This window comes from Hyaena hyaena, unplaced genomic scaffold, assembly GCF_003009895.1.
Source record: "Hyaena hyaena isolate Hyena2069 unplaced genomic scaffold, ASM300989v1 scaffold_38, whole genome shotgun sequence".
NCBI lineage: Eukaryota > Metazoa > Chordata > Mammalia > Carnivora > Hyaenidae > Hyaena > Hyaena hyaena.
Window position 1 is genome coordinate 4,819,518 of NW_024080670.1, and position 16,355 is coordinate 4,835,872.

The following is a 16,355-nucleotide window of genomic DNA, read 5'->3' on the forward strand; positions in this document are numbered from 1 at the left end:
CTGAAAGTGAACACCACGCTCTACCATCTTATGTAAGGTGGGGGAGGTGAGCCAGAACGTTCTGAAGGCTTGACAAACCTGATTTGGAGGACTGAGGACCGGAAACCTGGGCAAGACTGGGAAGAAGCGGTTTCTTCTCTCTCTCTCTCTCTCTTTTATGTCCACTGCCCCAGCACGCTATTAAGAAGGGCTAGCCTAATCCGAAGAAAGGCTGAAGAGGAAAAGGTCTATCTCAGGAGCCATTTGACCCTCTTGAAAGATATTAGCCCAAAGTCCATTGGAGTCCACCACAAGAAGGCCCGTGAGTCACAGGAGATGACACTGACCCAGGCCCTCTTTGGAGGGGGCCGAATGCCCTGGAAATTCCAGCCACGGGCTCACGCAGGGGCTGGCAGATGGGAGCAAGAGCCTGAGGAGAGCGGAAAGACAGATGGCACATTCCCACGGTCTCTGGCCCCTTCCTGCTTCCTGAGGTGCGTCCAGGCCAGACCTCCAGGCCCAGCTCTGACAGAGAAGACGCGCCATTGCTCAGACGACCAGGGAAGGGAGTCGAGGTCAATCTGCCCACGTTATTAACTGTAAACCGAGACCCGGAAAGAACTGCTTCAATTCCGAAACGAACAGGCAGGAATAAACCAGCACAGGACTTTTGAAAAAAAATGTTTGCCAAAGGCAGCTGAAGAGAATAGAACAGAAGGTTTTTAACAGGTATCGGATGACACCTGCAAGACCTTTGTTTTCTAAAAAACAAACAAACAAACAACAAACAAGACCTCTCTCCAAACAAAAGATCAAATAATACAACAGACAGACTTCATATGGCTCTAGGGTAAAATGGCCTAGAAGTGTGGCCGGGAAAAGGCAGGTTCACAGCGCCCTTGAGCTTCCTGGGAGGGAGGCGGGCCTGAGAGGAAAACAGGTGTCGGTGAGCGAATGTCCGTGTGGGGGGCTTCGGCAGGTGCCTGGGTTTTTATGCCGCGCAGCCCTCAGAAACGGTACAGTCTTCCCCTCTCAGGTTGTAGCTCCCGAGCCCTCAGTGTGCCTTGAGTGTTCGTGTCGTGCGTCTTAAGGGATGTGAGTAAAGAGACATGTGGACGGCTCCACAGTGAGCTCTCTGATGGCCACAAGTAAGCAACAGCAGCCACTGAGCGGAACTCAGGCGGGTGTCCCGGGGGGGGGGGGGGGGGGGGGGGGGGGGGGGGGGCAGCAGCTGCAATGGCTGAAGCCAGGCCCGGTGACGCAGCAGGAAACGGACCACGAAGGACACCACTGGGCCACCGGTACTGTCTCTGATGCTGGGAGGCAGACCCCCAAAGGCAGCAAAATGACATAAAAGACAACAAGGTCTCAGTTCTGGCTCCTTCTAAGCGCGGATATTCTCCTCGGTGCACGCTGCACTGATCACAGAGCTTCCGCAGACATCCCGGAAGGAAGCCTTCTGCGAGCCACACCCACTCCCTTGCGTCCTTGATCTTGCGCATTAATCTTTGCTCTGATTATTGGCTGAAGACCATCCCAATGACGCACAAATTCTTCTTGCCTCTCTTCAAATCAACGTCAGCTTTTGGGGTCTAAGCCGGCTCAGCAGTCAAGGGAGGCGGAGCTTGGGGCACGGGAAGGCAGATTCCCTCTGTCCCCAAATGTTAGGCATTTGTTTGCTGGTACCTTGTCTCCTCCCTCCACTAGAATGTTCTCTTTCTGAGAACAGGAGCCCCGCCCGTCTTATTCACGGGGTATCCCTGTGCCTAGCATACAGAAGTACTTGCTATTTGCTGAATGAGTAGGTGACCATGAGGACGCAAAACCACGAGAGAAATACTCACTTGGAAGAGGGAGACTGTGTCAGGCTGTTTTGGCCGTTCCTGAATGAGGTCACTGATGGCTTGAGTCAGACCGCTGTGGGACCTGCTCTATTTCTTTGCACATCTCTGACAGGCAGCTACTTTGTGAGCATTGTGACAAGTGCATGGAGCAAAGACGATTCATCTGTGAAACCTCAATCCAGGCCTGATACACGGCACTGACACTGGAAAATACTTAATGGCTGACAGCCCCCACTAAAGATACTTTTCTCTCCCATCATAAGATGCAAGATAGGAGCTCATGTCCTCACTTCCATTTGTGCTAAAACTATTAGAATCACTGACGTGGATAGTCAGCAAGTCTACTTGAGCCAGCTAGCTGAGGCCTGATTTCTCATTTTTACCTCTACAGGAACCTTCACTGGCTTGCCACTAACTTTTGATCCCTGTGTCTAATTTATTTTGCTGTGATTGAAGAAAGATGCTGTTTGTGGAAGACACCGTGGAATGACTTGCTCAGTACCCATTTTGGTCCCATTCCGATGCGCAAGAGTTAGAAAGCTGAAACGTCAATGTCCTACCCTTCGCTGTAGTTCAGAGTTCTGCAGATGAATCCGGTTCCACGAATCAGATGCACTCACGAGAGCCTCTCATTCAGAACAAAGCCTGGCGGAGTCATAAAGAGGATACAGGGCACCATCTTGCTTTTGGAGATCATGACAGAGGTGTCATGGTTCTGGAGTCAGCAGCTTCTTGAATCAATAGCTTTCTGAAGTCTCAGTGGCAGCTTTGGGATCAAAGCAGAGTTGGTTGCATGGCTCCAGAGTTAGCTAAGGTGGTGGCAGCTTCTTGACCCATCAGCCTCTTGTTATAAATGGCAGCCTTCCTGGTCAGGACAGAGCCCAGTGGTTCTGGGGGCCTAGGAGCTGTTCCTGGGGGCTCAGACTAGAGTCTGCGATCCGCCGCCCTGCCAACAACTTTGTAAGCACTCAATTCCCTGTTTCACAATTCAATCTCATTCTGCTTACACGAGGTAGGGCAAATTCTGTTGTCCACAACCGATTCCCGAACGACTGGCCTGATGATTAACCTGATAGGCCTCCGGAAGGGATGTTTTGTCGAACTGGATTTTGAGCTTAATGGTTCATTGAGACCCTGTGCAGAGTGCAGAGCAGGGCGAGGTTTTCTTCTGTGTGGGCGCGATGGTGGGTATAACCTCCAGCGGCAACCACAAGAGACTGTGGACTTTTCTGGAATATGTAGAAATTATGCCTTTTGAATACAAGAGAGAGCATGCTTAGAGCACTAAGCACTTCTGCTCACACAGCGAAGAGGTACTGAAGGCCAAGCAAAAGAATAGCACGCTAATCGGAGGTGCTTCTCAGGTCGCTGCTGGAGTGGGGTAACAATTATGCTATCCCCGTCCCTGACCAGCTGAACAACATCTTTTCAAGTGTACCACCAAAACCTGGTGGGTGCACAAGTGTGCTGAAAACACAAAAGAGTTGGGAAATACCAGTCTAAACCTATAGATGCTTTAACATCTCCAGTAATACAAATTTTGCTGCATCTTGAAGCAAGCCATGCTGGCATGGGGCGCACTGACTGCTGGAATGTACTTTCATGTATTGAGCCCAAACTGTTTTATTATCCCTCACCCCCACTGTGATTTGAGGTCTAGCCCAGGGCCATACACAGAGTGGAGCGGGCCTGATTCCTTTTTCCTTTGACACGCTTTCAAATCTGGGCAGGCAGCTATTGTATCTTCTGTGAATTTTCTCTTTATGAAGGAAAACACCCTCCCCACCTACTGAAATTTTTTCTCTTTACTGGATCAGTCCCATCGGACATAAGCATTTTTATAAAACAAAAGCAAAAGCAGAAAAATCCAACTCAAGACCAAATAAAACCAACCAACCATTTTTCAACTCATAGCCCCGCCACGCCGGAGGAGAGCTCACTGAACTCAGTTTCCAGTCCCTTTCCTTGATCTCTTTTTTTTTTTTTTTTTTTAATATTTTTATTTATTTCTAGGAGAGAGAGAGACAGCGTGAGCAGGGGAGGGTCAGAGAGAGAGGGAGTCACAGACTGAAACAGGCTCCAGGCTCTGAGCTGGCAGTCAGCACAGAGCCGGACGCGGGGCTCGAACCCACAAACCGCGAGATCGTGACCTAAGCAAAAGTCGGACCCTTAACCGACTAAGCCACCCAGGCGCCCCTCCTTTCCTTGATCTCTTGAAGCCAGGCCAGCATGACTTTCATTCTCACCGTTCCAAAGAAGCTGTTCTTGTCAAAGGCCACCAATGACCCCATGATGCTAAACCCAACAGTCAATTCTAAGTTCTTCCTCTTGTTTGACCTATCAGTAGCATTCAATAGAGAGAATCACGTCCCCTCTCTTATTTTCTGGACTGTTTATACTGATTTCCCCAAAATAAAAAAAGGGTCACAATAGTTTCACAATTAACTCTCAAAGCCTAAATTTTATTTATTTGTTTATTTGTTTATTTATTTATTTATTTCTAGGAGAGAGAGAGACAGCGTAAGCAGGGGAGGGTCAGAGAGAGAGGGAGTCACAGACTGAAACAGGCTCCAGGCTCTGAGCTGGCAGCCAGTACAGAGCCCGACGCGGGGCTCAAACCCACGAACCGTGAGATCATGACCTAAGCGAAAGTCGGACGCTTAACCGACTAAGCCACCCAGGTGCCCCTCAAAGCCTAAATTTTAGTTGGGATATACGTGAACAGCTAGTGAACGTCCATCAAATTATAGTCCCCCTTAATAACTAATGAAGTTTAGTTAGTGATTCCTTTTTCCTGAAGTCTTCTGGTATCCTTCCCCCCCACCCCACATTTGTTTCCTTCTCCCTATTTCATGGTGACTCATAGCCGCGGTGGCGGAACAAATAAAAACCTTAATGGACTCTCAAAAACTTCCTACCTGGAATCCCTACCTGCGCTTCCCAATGAGGGAGAGACAGAGCGCATGGGCACAGGGCTGCCGAGCCCTTGAAATGCGGCTAGTCTCAACTGAGACGCTGTGAGTGTAAGATATACACCAGGATTCAAAGAAAGTACCAGAAGAAAAAGTAAATTATCTTCATTATTTTGAACACCAGTAACGTGTTAAAATAGTCATATTTTAGATATAGTGAGTTGGAGAAAATAACCTATTAAAATTAATTTCGCCTGTTTCTTTTTACATTTTAAGATATGGCTACCAGAGGGGGCACCTGGCTGCCTGAGTCGGGAGAGCACGTGACTCCGTCTCAGGGTCGAGAGTTTGAGCCCACGTTGGGCATGGAGACTACAAGGAAGGAAGGAAGGAAGAAAAGGAAAGAAGGAAGGAACGAACAAACGAAGGAAGAAAGGAAGGAAGGAATGAAAAAAAAGGTATGGCTCCTAGAAAACTTTAAATTCCATTTGTAATTCTACATACTTGCTATGGGATCAAAAGATGCCACTTGCTTCTTTTCACTGAACGTCTCTGACTATCCTCGATATATTTCCAAGTCAGAAAACAGAGGCTGAGTCAATCTTTTTCATCTTTTTGGCATCAAATTATTAGTATTATATTGATATACTCCCGATGGTTTTTTGATTTTTTTGTTTTGTTTTGTTTCTTACTTTCACAAGCAATCCTTCAGGAAGAGCCTTTAACATAGACCTCTTCTTTGGGCAGTGACATCTCATTGCTAACTCGCGTCTGCTTCCTGTCCTCTAAGGTCTTTGCTCCAGAGACAAGCAGATGTGTGGCTCATATTTTCCCACATCTCTGCACTTGCATATGCTGCTTTAGAAAAAATTCCTCCCACCCCCCGCCCCAGGAAAACCAGCAGTGAGTCTCACTGTATAGGCCAAATCTCTTATGATTTTCTTATAGCACTGTCTGCCAGGCTCCATCTCTGTTCAGATCTTCAACTCTGGAAACCAGACAACCAGACCTAATTTCTCATATTAACCTTCTAAAGCAAAATGAATCTGACTATTGTCTTCCTCTGAGAAAGGAAGCTGGTTTGTATTAACTTAAACTCTTGGTGAATAATAAAACTTGTTTTTTCCCTTCTCTTAGAAGAACAGACATAATATGAAAATTAATTTTCTTCTGTTGGCCCTAAGAGCCCATTATGTCAGCCCAATACAAGACAGCTCTTAATAATCCTTCCCAGGAAGACTGCTGTTTTTCCAAAAGAAAACTGACAGTGGCAGATTTATTTGTGATTAAATACTTAACAGCCCAACCCAAACACAAAGAATAACTACATAATATAGAGGAATGAAGATTATGAAAACAGCTCACATTAAAATAACTGTTTACGAAACTACCTGGGGGGAAGAGAGTCTCCTGGAAAAAAAGAAGAAAAAAAAAAAGGAAGACTCTGGAAGTCGGGAGAAACACAAGGAAGAAGGCAATACAATGCATAAGGGATATTGTTCTTTTGTGATCCTATCTTGGCCTCGAAAGCCATGTTCAGGAACAAGAAAGCATTTGTCTTGGCATCGAGTGTATTCTCACAAGGTGTGGGCTATATGCATTACTAACAAGGAAGCCACTCTGTAGGAAGCAATATTTGAGAAAGGAGAAAATATGTTTTCTATTTGGTATTCAAAATCTCGTCTATATAGGGCTCTGCACCCACTGCGGCTAAACTTAGCATACTTTCAACACTCAAGTAAGGAGGTCTTTTACAACGAGAACAAAAAGATGCATAAATCCCCATGCTGTGACTCTGGGGTGGCATCGGGGTATCTGTATTTTGAAAAGCTTCCCAGATGAGATGACACATTTTTTTTTGAGGGGTCAACCCAGTATCAGGTCCCCTTCTGGTAATAGCACTATGGTTTTTCCTTTGGGCAATCACTGCCTCTTGGTCTCTGTGGATGGAAGCGATCTAATCCCTCTGTTCTGGGTTGGGCACTTGACCCAGGCCAATTAGCATGTTTTACCCCCTTTTGGGTGAAAAGACTGGTTCAGGGATGAGCATACAACCCAAGAGATACAATGAATGCCAAGCTTGGGAAACATGCCCTAGAAAGATTGAAAAGAGGCACGATCTTTCTGCTGGGATTGTGTACTGGTAGAAAGTAAGCCCGCAGCGCCTGGGTGACTCAGTTGGTTAAGCGTCAGGTCATGATCTCACAGTCAGTGGGTTTGAGCTCTGAGTTGGACTCTGTGCTGACAGCTCAGGGCCTGGAGCCTGTGTCTCCCTCTCTCTCTGCTCCTCTCCTGCTTGCCCTCTGTCTCACTCTCTCTCTCTCTCAAATATAAATAAACATTAAAAAAATTAACAACAACAACAAAAAAGTTAAGCCCAAAATAGTTAACTTTCTTTGCCTAAATGCAGAAAGACCTGGAAAACAAAGTGAACCCAGAGAATGAAGAAAACCTACAGATAACATTATTTGAGCCACCTGGGCCTATCCTATCCCAAAGCTTGCTTGGTTTCCTCCAGACGGTTGCAACTGCATGAAACAATAAGAAAAATTAACAATTGGTAAGGTTCCGATCAGAAAAGATGCAATGCGTTACTAATCCTGCTTGTAGCTGCAGAAGACACTCAGTGATCACACCTGTAAGGCCCACTTGGCCGCTGAGTCTGCGCCCCACAATCTGAGCCATCGCTTCTTACTGGGCATCAGAACCACAACCATTGTCGCTGCAGTAGCTATAAAAGCAGAATCATGAATGATTCGTGGCAAGTATAATGAGGCAAGCTTTGACTTCATTATTCGGGAAAGGTAACAGAGTTGCCCAATAACAAAAAGGCTTGTAGTGGGCTCCTTGAGCTCACACATAATAAGCAGAAGGTGATCAGCTGTGAAGACTGTTGTAAAAAAAAAAAAAAAAAAGATTCCTGCATGGCCCTAGCAGGGTGGTTTTCAAAATCTGTCCCTGGACCAGCAGTACCGTAAGCGAGTTAGAAATACAATTCATAGGGGCGCCTGGGTGGCTCAATTAGGTGTCCAACTTCGGTTCAGGTCATGGCCCCAAGAGGCGTGAGTTTGAGCCCCGCATCGGGCTCTGTGCTGATGGCTCAGAGCCTAGAGCCTGCTTCAGATTGTCTCCTTCTCTCTCTCTGCCCACCCCCCCTTACTCGCACTCTGTCTCCCTCTCTCTCAAAAATAAACAAACATTAAAAAAATTTTTTAATAAAAAAAAGAAATACAATTCATAGGGGGCACCTGGGTGGCTCAGTCGGTTGGGCGTCTGACTTTGGCTCAGTCATGATCTCACGGTTTGTGAGCTCGAGCCCTGTGTTGGACTCTGTGCTGACAGCGTGGAGTCTGAACCCTGCTTTGGAGTCTGAAGCCTGCTTTGGATTCTGTGTCTCCCTCTCTCTCTGCCCCTCCCTGGCTCACCCTCTCTCACACAAACAAACAAACAGTAAAAAAAATGAAATAAATACAATTCATAGACCCACTCAGACCTAGCACATCAGAATCTGTGGGGGTGGGGCCCAAGGAACTTGTTTCGAGAAGCCCTCCTGGTGGTTCTTGTGTATGTTGTCTGAGAACCACTGTATTTACACAAGAGAACCTTGGTTCCCAAACAGTTTCCTGAGCCCCACCCCCAGAGATTCTGATGCCACACATTTGAGGTTGGGCTTGAGAATCTGCATTTCTTTTTTTTTTTAATGTTTTATTTATTTCTGAGACAGAGAGAGACAGCGTGAGCAGGGGAGGGTCAGAGAGAGAGAGGGAGACACAGAATCCGAAGCAGCTCCAGGCTCCGAGCTGTCAGCACAGAGCCCGACGAGGGGCTCGAACCCACGAACCGCAAGATAATGACGAGATCATGACCTGAGCCGATGCCGGACGCTTAACCGACTGAGCCCCCTAGGCGCCCCAAGAATCTGCATTTCTAACAAGCTGATGCTGTTGGTCCAGAGACCAAACTAGAAGAACCGCTGAGAGACTCACCAAAAGATGTTGACGGGCTTTGACCTTTAGAATTTGCCTTTCAAATTCACTCTGTCTCGTGTAGCCCTAACGCTGTGGCTCACATGTGGTTCAGCGCCATGAAGTGTGGCAGCCAAAATGACAGCACAGCAATAGGGTCATTGAAAATAACTCTAGTTCATCAACTGTATTTCTTAATCAGCACAAAAGGTAATAGATATGTGTCTCTGAGCCACAAAAACAAGAGGGAGACCTATTAGTCTCCCTCAAACAAGGTGGGTTTCCGTGCCTCTCACCTCTAAACACCCCCTGAAAGTTTTTTATCAGCCAGTTTTAGCCAGTGCCCTGCGTGCCTAGTGTCCTCCGCAATCCCTCTCTTCCTAAGTCCAAGGCTCAAAAATGCAAAAAAAGCAAGGCAGGACCTCGCTCTGAGGGTAGAGGAGGAGGAAAAATTGAACGGATAAAGCTAGAATTTTAATGAGGCAAGAGGAAGGGAAAGGTTGAGAACTTGCATATAAATGTTAATCATTTTTGTCCATAACACTTGCCATTTAGTAATGCATTGTGCCAGATGCTGTTTTTAGTGCTTTGCATAAATCAGCTCACCGAAACCGACATCGGTACTGTAAGATAGGTGATACTGTCATTGTACAAATGGGTTAACCGAAGGTCAGAGGGTTAAGCAACTTGGCCAACGCCACACAAGCGACAAGTGAAAAGGCAGAAACTTGAATCCAGGCGTGTCTCACTCGAAAGCCCTTGTTCTTGAACACAATCCGATACCCCTTCCTATAAAATGAGGACAAACACATCCAGGGCAAGTGGTTTACCAGTCGAAGGGTCTTGCCCTCTGGCCTCCAGATTTCCCAGCTGGTCTCTCTCATTGCCGCGTGGCCAGCTGCCTAACGCCTGGGCCACAACTTCCTCCTTGACATTCATCACGGACTCTGCCTGCCAGTTAACCAAGCTGACACTGGATATTTAGCAAAGACAGTTGCCATTTTGAAAGCAATGCTTCCCCTCCCACCCCCTCCGATGTCAACAAGAGGACTGAGTAAATACGGTTAAACCTGATTCTGAAAGGCCCTATACATGAGATAGTGGCATTTAAACTTTTTGCACAATACGAAATGAGAAGTAATTGAGGACTCTGGAGTCAGGGAAGCTAATCCGGCAGCATGCCCACAAGTGAGGCCGAGGCTCTCATCCCTGGCTGTCCGTCAGAATCCCCTGCAGAGCCTTCTAAGCACCTCCACACCCCATTACCACCCCGAACTTTCTGGAACAATAGGCCTGCTGTAGGGACCCACACACTCAATGTGGTTAAGATATATCACAGGTCATTTTTCTTCTCTTGGCCCTAACTGTCCATTATGGCAACCCAATACAAGCCAGCTGTTAATAGTTTCCCTTAAAAGGGAGATAATTGGATTAATGAATTAAAGAGGAAAAATTTTTTTAGAGAGAGAGTGCAACCTTGAAAGAGCAGAGGAGGGGTGGAGGGGGAGAAAGAGAGGGAGAAATAGAGGGAGGGAGGGAGAGAGAGAGAGAGGGAGAGACAGAGAGAATATCTCAAGCAGACTCCATGCTCATGCTCAGTGCAGAGCCGGAGTCGGGGCTCAGTCCCACAACCCTGGGATCATGACCTGAGCCAAAATCAAGAGTCGGAAGCTCACTGACTGAGCCACCCAGGCATCCCAAGAGGAATATTTTTAAGTAACAAAAATAAGAGAAATTACATGGGGAGCCTGGGTGGCTCAGTTGGTTAAGCATCCGACTTCAGCTCAGGTCATGATCTCACAGTTTGTGAGTTCGGGCCGCGTCGGGCTCTGTGCTGACAGCTCGGAGCCTGGAGCCTGCTTCAGATTCTGTGTCTCCCTCTCTCTGCTCCTATCCTATTCGCACTCTGTCTCTCTCTCAAAAACAAACAAACATTAAAATTTTTTTTTTAAATAAGAGAAATTGTAGATGAACATCTGTTTCAAGTCAGCAAATTATTTTCTAATTAAGCATACACAGGAGGAATAGATTTGGCTAAATTTTTAAAAACAACAAAAACTTTATCAAAAAACATCATAAAGAGGGGCGCCTGGGTGGCTTAGTCGGTTAAGCGTCCGACTTTTGCTTAGGTCATGATCTCGCGGTTCGTGGGTTCGAGCCCCGCGTCGGGCTCTGTGCTGACTGCCAGCTCAGAGCCTGGAGCCTGTTTCAGTCTGTGACTCCGTCTCTCTCTGACCCTTCCCTGCTCACGCTGTCTCTCTCTCTCTCTCCTAGAAATAAATAAAAATATTAAAAAAAAAAAACAAACAAACATCATAAAGAAAGTTAAAGGCAAATAATGAACTGCAAAAAACATGTGCTACATATTTGACCCCAAAAATTAATTTCCTTCATAAAGAAAAAGTGCTTCAATTCAATAAAAGATAAATATCCCAAAGGAAAAATGGGCAAAGTACATGCAAATGTATTTCATGTCAAAAAAGAAATACAAATTATACATAAATATGAGAAAAAAGTTTCACCTGGCTACCACATAAAGAAATTCAAGTTAAAGCCAGGGGCCACTCTGGCAAATATTTATAGATGATAATGCCTTGCATTGTGGGTGGGGAAAACAGGCACATTTAAGTGGTTTTGGGAGAACTTTCCGGTGAGCAATTTGGCAGTATGCTTCAGAAGCCTTTAAAATGTCCCATTCCTGGGGTCCAATCATTTCTATCACTTCTACAAATTTACCATAAGGAAATGATTACCTCTTTATACACAGACTAATGCACATGGATTCACTGTGTCCTCAGTAAGAGTGAAAAAGTGGTAAGTAAAACACTGCATGTACACTACTAAAAAATGGGTTAAATGAATTGTACGGCATCAAACAAGTTATTTTTGCAATCAGAAAGCTGGTAATCATTATTTTTAAGGTTTACACGCTATTGTCATGGACTGTTAAATAGAGAAGGAAACCTCTGGAGAAGTCATGTAGTCTTTCAGGTGTGAGGCCATGAATGCAAGGGGCTGCGTGGTAAAAGCGAGAGGTCAGAGGAAGAGAAAAATATTCTAAACCAGCACTGTCCAAGAGCATAAACATTAGTCTTATGTGGGTACTTAATTTAAATGAATGAAAGTCAAATAAATCTTAAAATGCAGTTTCTAAGTGGCAGTAGCCATATGTCAAGCACTCGGTAGCCACAGGTAGCTAGTGGCTGCGGTATCGGACCACACAGATTATAAAATGTTCCCATCGTTGCAGAAAGTTCTGTTGGATAGCACTGACCTAAATGTTCTACCTCAGGCCTGGATCCAGCTTTTGGTTCACCTCTTGGTACATCCCCCCCCCCCCCCCAATCCTTCGTGCTCCAACGGCAAGTGTAAGTGCCAGAAGGACAGAAAGCGATTTGCCTGGTTCTTCCGGACCCGTGGGGGAGGTGTGTTATCCAGGTAATTACGCACATCGTATGTGGGATAGCAGATAGATTACACAGATCACTGACACCGCACAGAGCTCAGCCTGGGATTCAAGGAAGACTTCCCAGAGGAGGAGGGGACAGGCATTACTCAAAGAGGAGAAAGACTCTTCTAAGTAGAGCAAAGAGCATGATATGAGTAAAGGCACTGATGAGAAAAAAGCACAGCATAGGGAAAGAATGACCAGTTGGTCAGGCATCTACTCATTCAATAGATCCGAGTGTGACGGGCCAGGCCTGAGGCAGGCTCTGGGGACAAAGCAGTGAACAGGACAGCGATGGTCCCTATCCTCATGACCACGCTCACACTCACGTGGGGCAGGGCGGGGGGCAGGCTGTGCAAGGGCCTCCCACCTCATAAGGATCCTGGCTTGGCAGCCTCTCTGTTGATCCTTCTTTTCCCCTCAGTGGGGATCAGAGTCCCACCTCCTATCTTTCTTCATGTCCCCACTCCAGTCCCCATCACTGCTGTGGCAGATGGAGAGCTCCTGGAGAGGGTAAGACCCCCTCCAGCAGCCAGTGAGGATGTGGATCTGAGAGGCGGAAGAATAAAGGCAGAAAGTCTAGTTGGGAGGCCGCTGGAGTCATCTAGAAGAGGCTGGGGGCCTGGAAAAGGGCAGTGCCGCCTTCAGCGAGGCTGGGGCGGGAGAAGGCGCTTCGAGTTCAGAAAATGCCCGCTGAGGGTACGAGTCTGGCAGAGCAGAGCGGGTGGAAGGCGTGTCCGTGGAGCAAGGTTCCAGGGAGGGGAAGGAACGGAACAGGACAGTTTCAGGAGAGTTCCCCAGGCCAAACAAGGGGGTTCGGGATGGGCAAGGGCTCCCCCTGCAGAGGAAAGGCGGCGGCGGATCGGAGGGGCACCAGGGGCCGGCGTGTTGGGGGCCACACCGCACGAGGATGGGCGGGGCTGTGAGGCAGCAGGTGTGCGTTACCTGCGGAGCCAGGCTGGGGAGGCTAGGGCTGGCCTGGGTCTTGGGGCAGCGCAGAGGCTTCCGCAGGAGGGGCACCTCCCCGGGACTTCAGGGTACTATTTCCCAACCTTGTCCTTGAGCATTTATTAAGAGGCGGCACGGCACATTCTTACAGCCCCAAATCCGCCCGGAGCCCGGCTCTGCTCGGGGCCTGCCTCAGCACCGACGCCTGGGGGGGTGTCTCGTCGGGTCTGGGTTCCAGACGCTCGCTGGTTCATCTCTGGGGCGACCCCCTCCCGCACCTGTCGCTGGGGCGGCCCAGCCCCCCTCGACCCTCGGCCGCTCGGCCCTGGCTCCTCGCCGGATCCCCTCAGAGCCCCCCCCCCCCAAGCGACCCCTCCCCACGCCGCGGCCTCGCAGCCCTCGGTCCCCCCAGGCTGCCCCCCACCCACCACGTGGCCGGGTCTCCGCTTCTGCCCCTCCCGGCCGCACCCCTCCCCAGCCGCTGTACCTGGGGCTCTCAAAGCTGCACCCCCTGCGCCGCAGCGCCGCCCTCTTCTGCCGCAGAAGCGCAGCGGCCGCCCCGCCGGGCTCCGGCTCCATAGCCCCGGGCGGGGGCCGCGGGCTCGGGCGCACTCGGGTGGGCTCGGGCCTCGGCGGGGCTCGGCGGGCCGCTCAGCTCGCACGCCGCAGCCCATGCCCCGCCCCACGCACCTCGGCCGGGCCCAGGCCCCGCCCCGGCCCCACCCCGAACTTCAGCCCAGCCCACTCCGTGACCGGCAGCAGGGTCCAGATCCCGCCCCGGCCCCGCCCCGAATTTCAGCCCCACCCACCCGTGCTCCTAAACCAGGTTTAGGTCCCGCCCCACCCCGCGCCCCGAACTTCAGCCCAGCTCTCTCCGCGCTCCTCAGGCGGGTCAACGTGCAGCCCCGGCCCCAAGCTGCAGCCTAGCCCTTCCCACGGCGGCCCCACGGGGTCCCGGGTGCGGGCTCTCCTTACCTCCGTCGGGCCCACACGCCCAAAACGCTCACTCCGTCCTCAGCTCGGTCGGGCCCAAAGCCCCGCCCCTCCCGCGCCGTTCGTCTCAGCACAGCCCCAGGCCCCGCCCACCTACTCCTCCACCGCTGAGTTCCCGAGTGGCCCTTGCTCTCACCCCGAGGGTCGGCTCCCTAGAGGGTCGCCCCTCCACACCTCAGTGCCTCCAGGCCGTTTCTAACATAGCAGCGTCCCTCTGGGGGCCGCCCTTCCCCGGCCCCCACTCACCAGCACGGCCTCCCCTTTTCTCTCTAAAGCCCCCAGTCGGAGGGCCCTCTCACTCCCTCTGCCTTCAACCCCTCCCTGGACAGGGCTCCGCGCGCGACACGGCCCCACCCGCACCGCGGGAGCCCCGGCCGCCGCCCGCCACGCGCGGGGGTAAGATACCTGCCCTCAAGGCTAAATAACCATCCAGTCGTAGTCTGCGTTAGCTCGCGGATCTCTCCATCCATTAGGTGGAGGTACTGCTGTCTCCTGGTGGCCGTTTGTGGCGCCTGATGCAATGAGGATGAGGGGTTGGAATTTTGCAGAGACCAGTTGTGGGTTCAAGTTTTGACTGGATGTGATGAACGCTTCCCGGCTGTGTGACAACCCCCGTACCCCACCGTCCTCACCTCCTCTCCAGATCAGATGCATCCGTCTCAGAGCTCTGGAGCACTGCCCTGGGGCTGAGCCCAGCGACCCCACCTGGGTAAGGTTGCGGGTCACTGTGCCGTCTGAATCATGAAGAGGTAAGCTACGGCCCCTCAGCAGTCAGGGCGTGTCGTGGCGAGGGAGGTGTGTCTGTGCTGGGGTGGTGGAGCAGAGCCTGAGGAGTGGGGGTGGGGGGGGTGGGGAGGGGAGCCTGTACTTGGAGGGGCAGCCGCTGCAGCTTTGGAAGCCACAAACTGGGAAACTGAGGCAGGCAGAGCGGGGTGGGGGGCGCTCCCATGATCAGTTTGGATCATGTCACGGGCACACACTCCCTCGACTTTCCTGCTGCTTTCCCTGTAGTGCCTGGACTCTGCTGCTGCACATTCCAGCAGAGAAGCCAATCTGCATAGAGAAGGAAGGGGAGAAAGATGTAGGCGGCTTTCCACTCTTCCTTCCAATCCCTTGAGACCCCACTTTGGTCCCCCCATATGTTTCCATGAAACAGCCTTGCAAGTCAGCACCCCCCCCCCCCCCGTTCTTAAGCAAGCTGCAGTGGGCTTCTGGTTTTTGCCTCACATCCTAAACTCCCCCTTACCGATCTTTTCAGACCTGAATCATTGCCTCTCCCAAATCCTTCACTCAGTGAGACTGGGTTGGCTGCTTTTCCCAACTTCATCCTTCTCCTCCTTTCTGTCTTCCTGCCTCCCCCGTCCTCCATGTGTTCAGCAGTCTCTGAAATGAATCCCCAAATGCCCCCGTCCCCTCCCCAGATCCCCCACCTCCCTCTCTGAGTGCCCAAAGCACAGACTCTGCCCCTTCCTGAGGGCACCGCTCCGCATATCATTTATGTTCTAGTAACCTCCAAACAGGGCTCTGAGTGTCCCAGACCTCCTTCACGTCTGTATCTGGCAACAGCAACGCTTTGCTAAGTGAATGCACGTGATTAACAAATTGAGCAATGTTCATTGGAAAACACATTTAATTTCAAAGTAAACAAAGATGTTTGTACATTAAAGTATTTAATTAGTGAAACAATTATTATCAGTGTAACCAGCTGAAAAATACAGCAACTTGATACAAGACTGAGGTAACAAAATACTTCACCAAAAATCTAAAGAATCCCACAGGGGGGCCGATGTTCAGTGGTTACTGCGGGTGAGACAATTCACAAGTAGAAGAGAAAGTCTGATACAACTGCATGCAGGGGTTCTGCTGGGGAGGGGAAAAAAAAAAAAAAAGACAGCCCAGGAGAGTGCAACAGATTTAACAAGAAACGAATTAAAATGTAGAAACTGATTTTCAACTTACTTTGAAGAATACATAAGAAATTGAAAACTACTCTCTACACAACATTTTGAATGCTAATTGAAAAACCATGCATTTTGGCACGAAATTTATTAAAGATCATACTGTACTAATAAATTAATTACTAATATTTCATTGCCGAATGGGCACAGTCGTTCAGAAATGAAGGAGATGAACGATTATAGAACAGACGGACGACCCGTCGCGTTGCTGCTGCAAACAGGGGTTTGGGAGTTGTGCACAGCGTACACGCACTTGTGCGGCTCAGGACTCTGACGCGGTCCGTGGTACAAGTTCTCAACACCCAAAA

At 49.6% G+C, this 16,355-nt stretch overlaps 1 protein-coding gene across 2 annotated transcripts in view; it reads right to left on the reverse strand.

Annotated features, from left to right (window-relative positions):
• The window catches only part of GARNL3 (GTPase activating Rap/RanGAP domain like 3), a 152,960-nt gene extending 138,831 nt beyond the window's left edge, over positions 1-14,129 (reverse strand). The window contains exon 1 of one of the 2 annotated variants that reach the window (XM_039229480.1): positions 14,072-14,129. Coding sequence is in view for 1 of the 2 variants with exons in the window: in XM_039229479.1 (XP_039085410.1) it covers positions 13,584-13,675 (92 nt within the window). In the remaining variant the exon portion in view is untranslated. Of the gene's footprint in view, positions 1-13,583; positions 13,733-14,071 lie in introns of those variants that run through there. The other variant, XM_039229479.1, reaches the window with a different exon arrangement.
• Between the last annotated feature and the right edge of the window lie 2,226 nt (positions 14,130-16,355).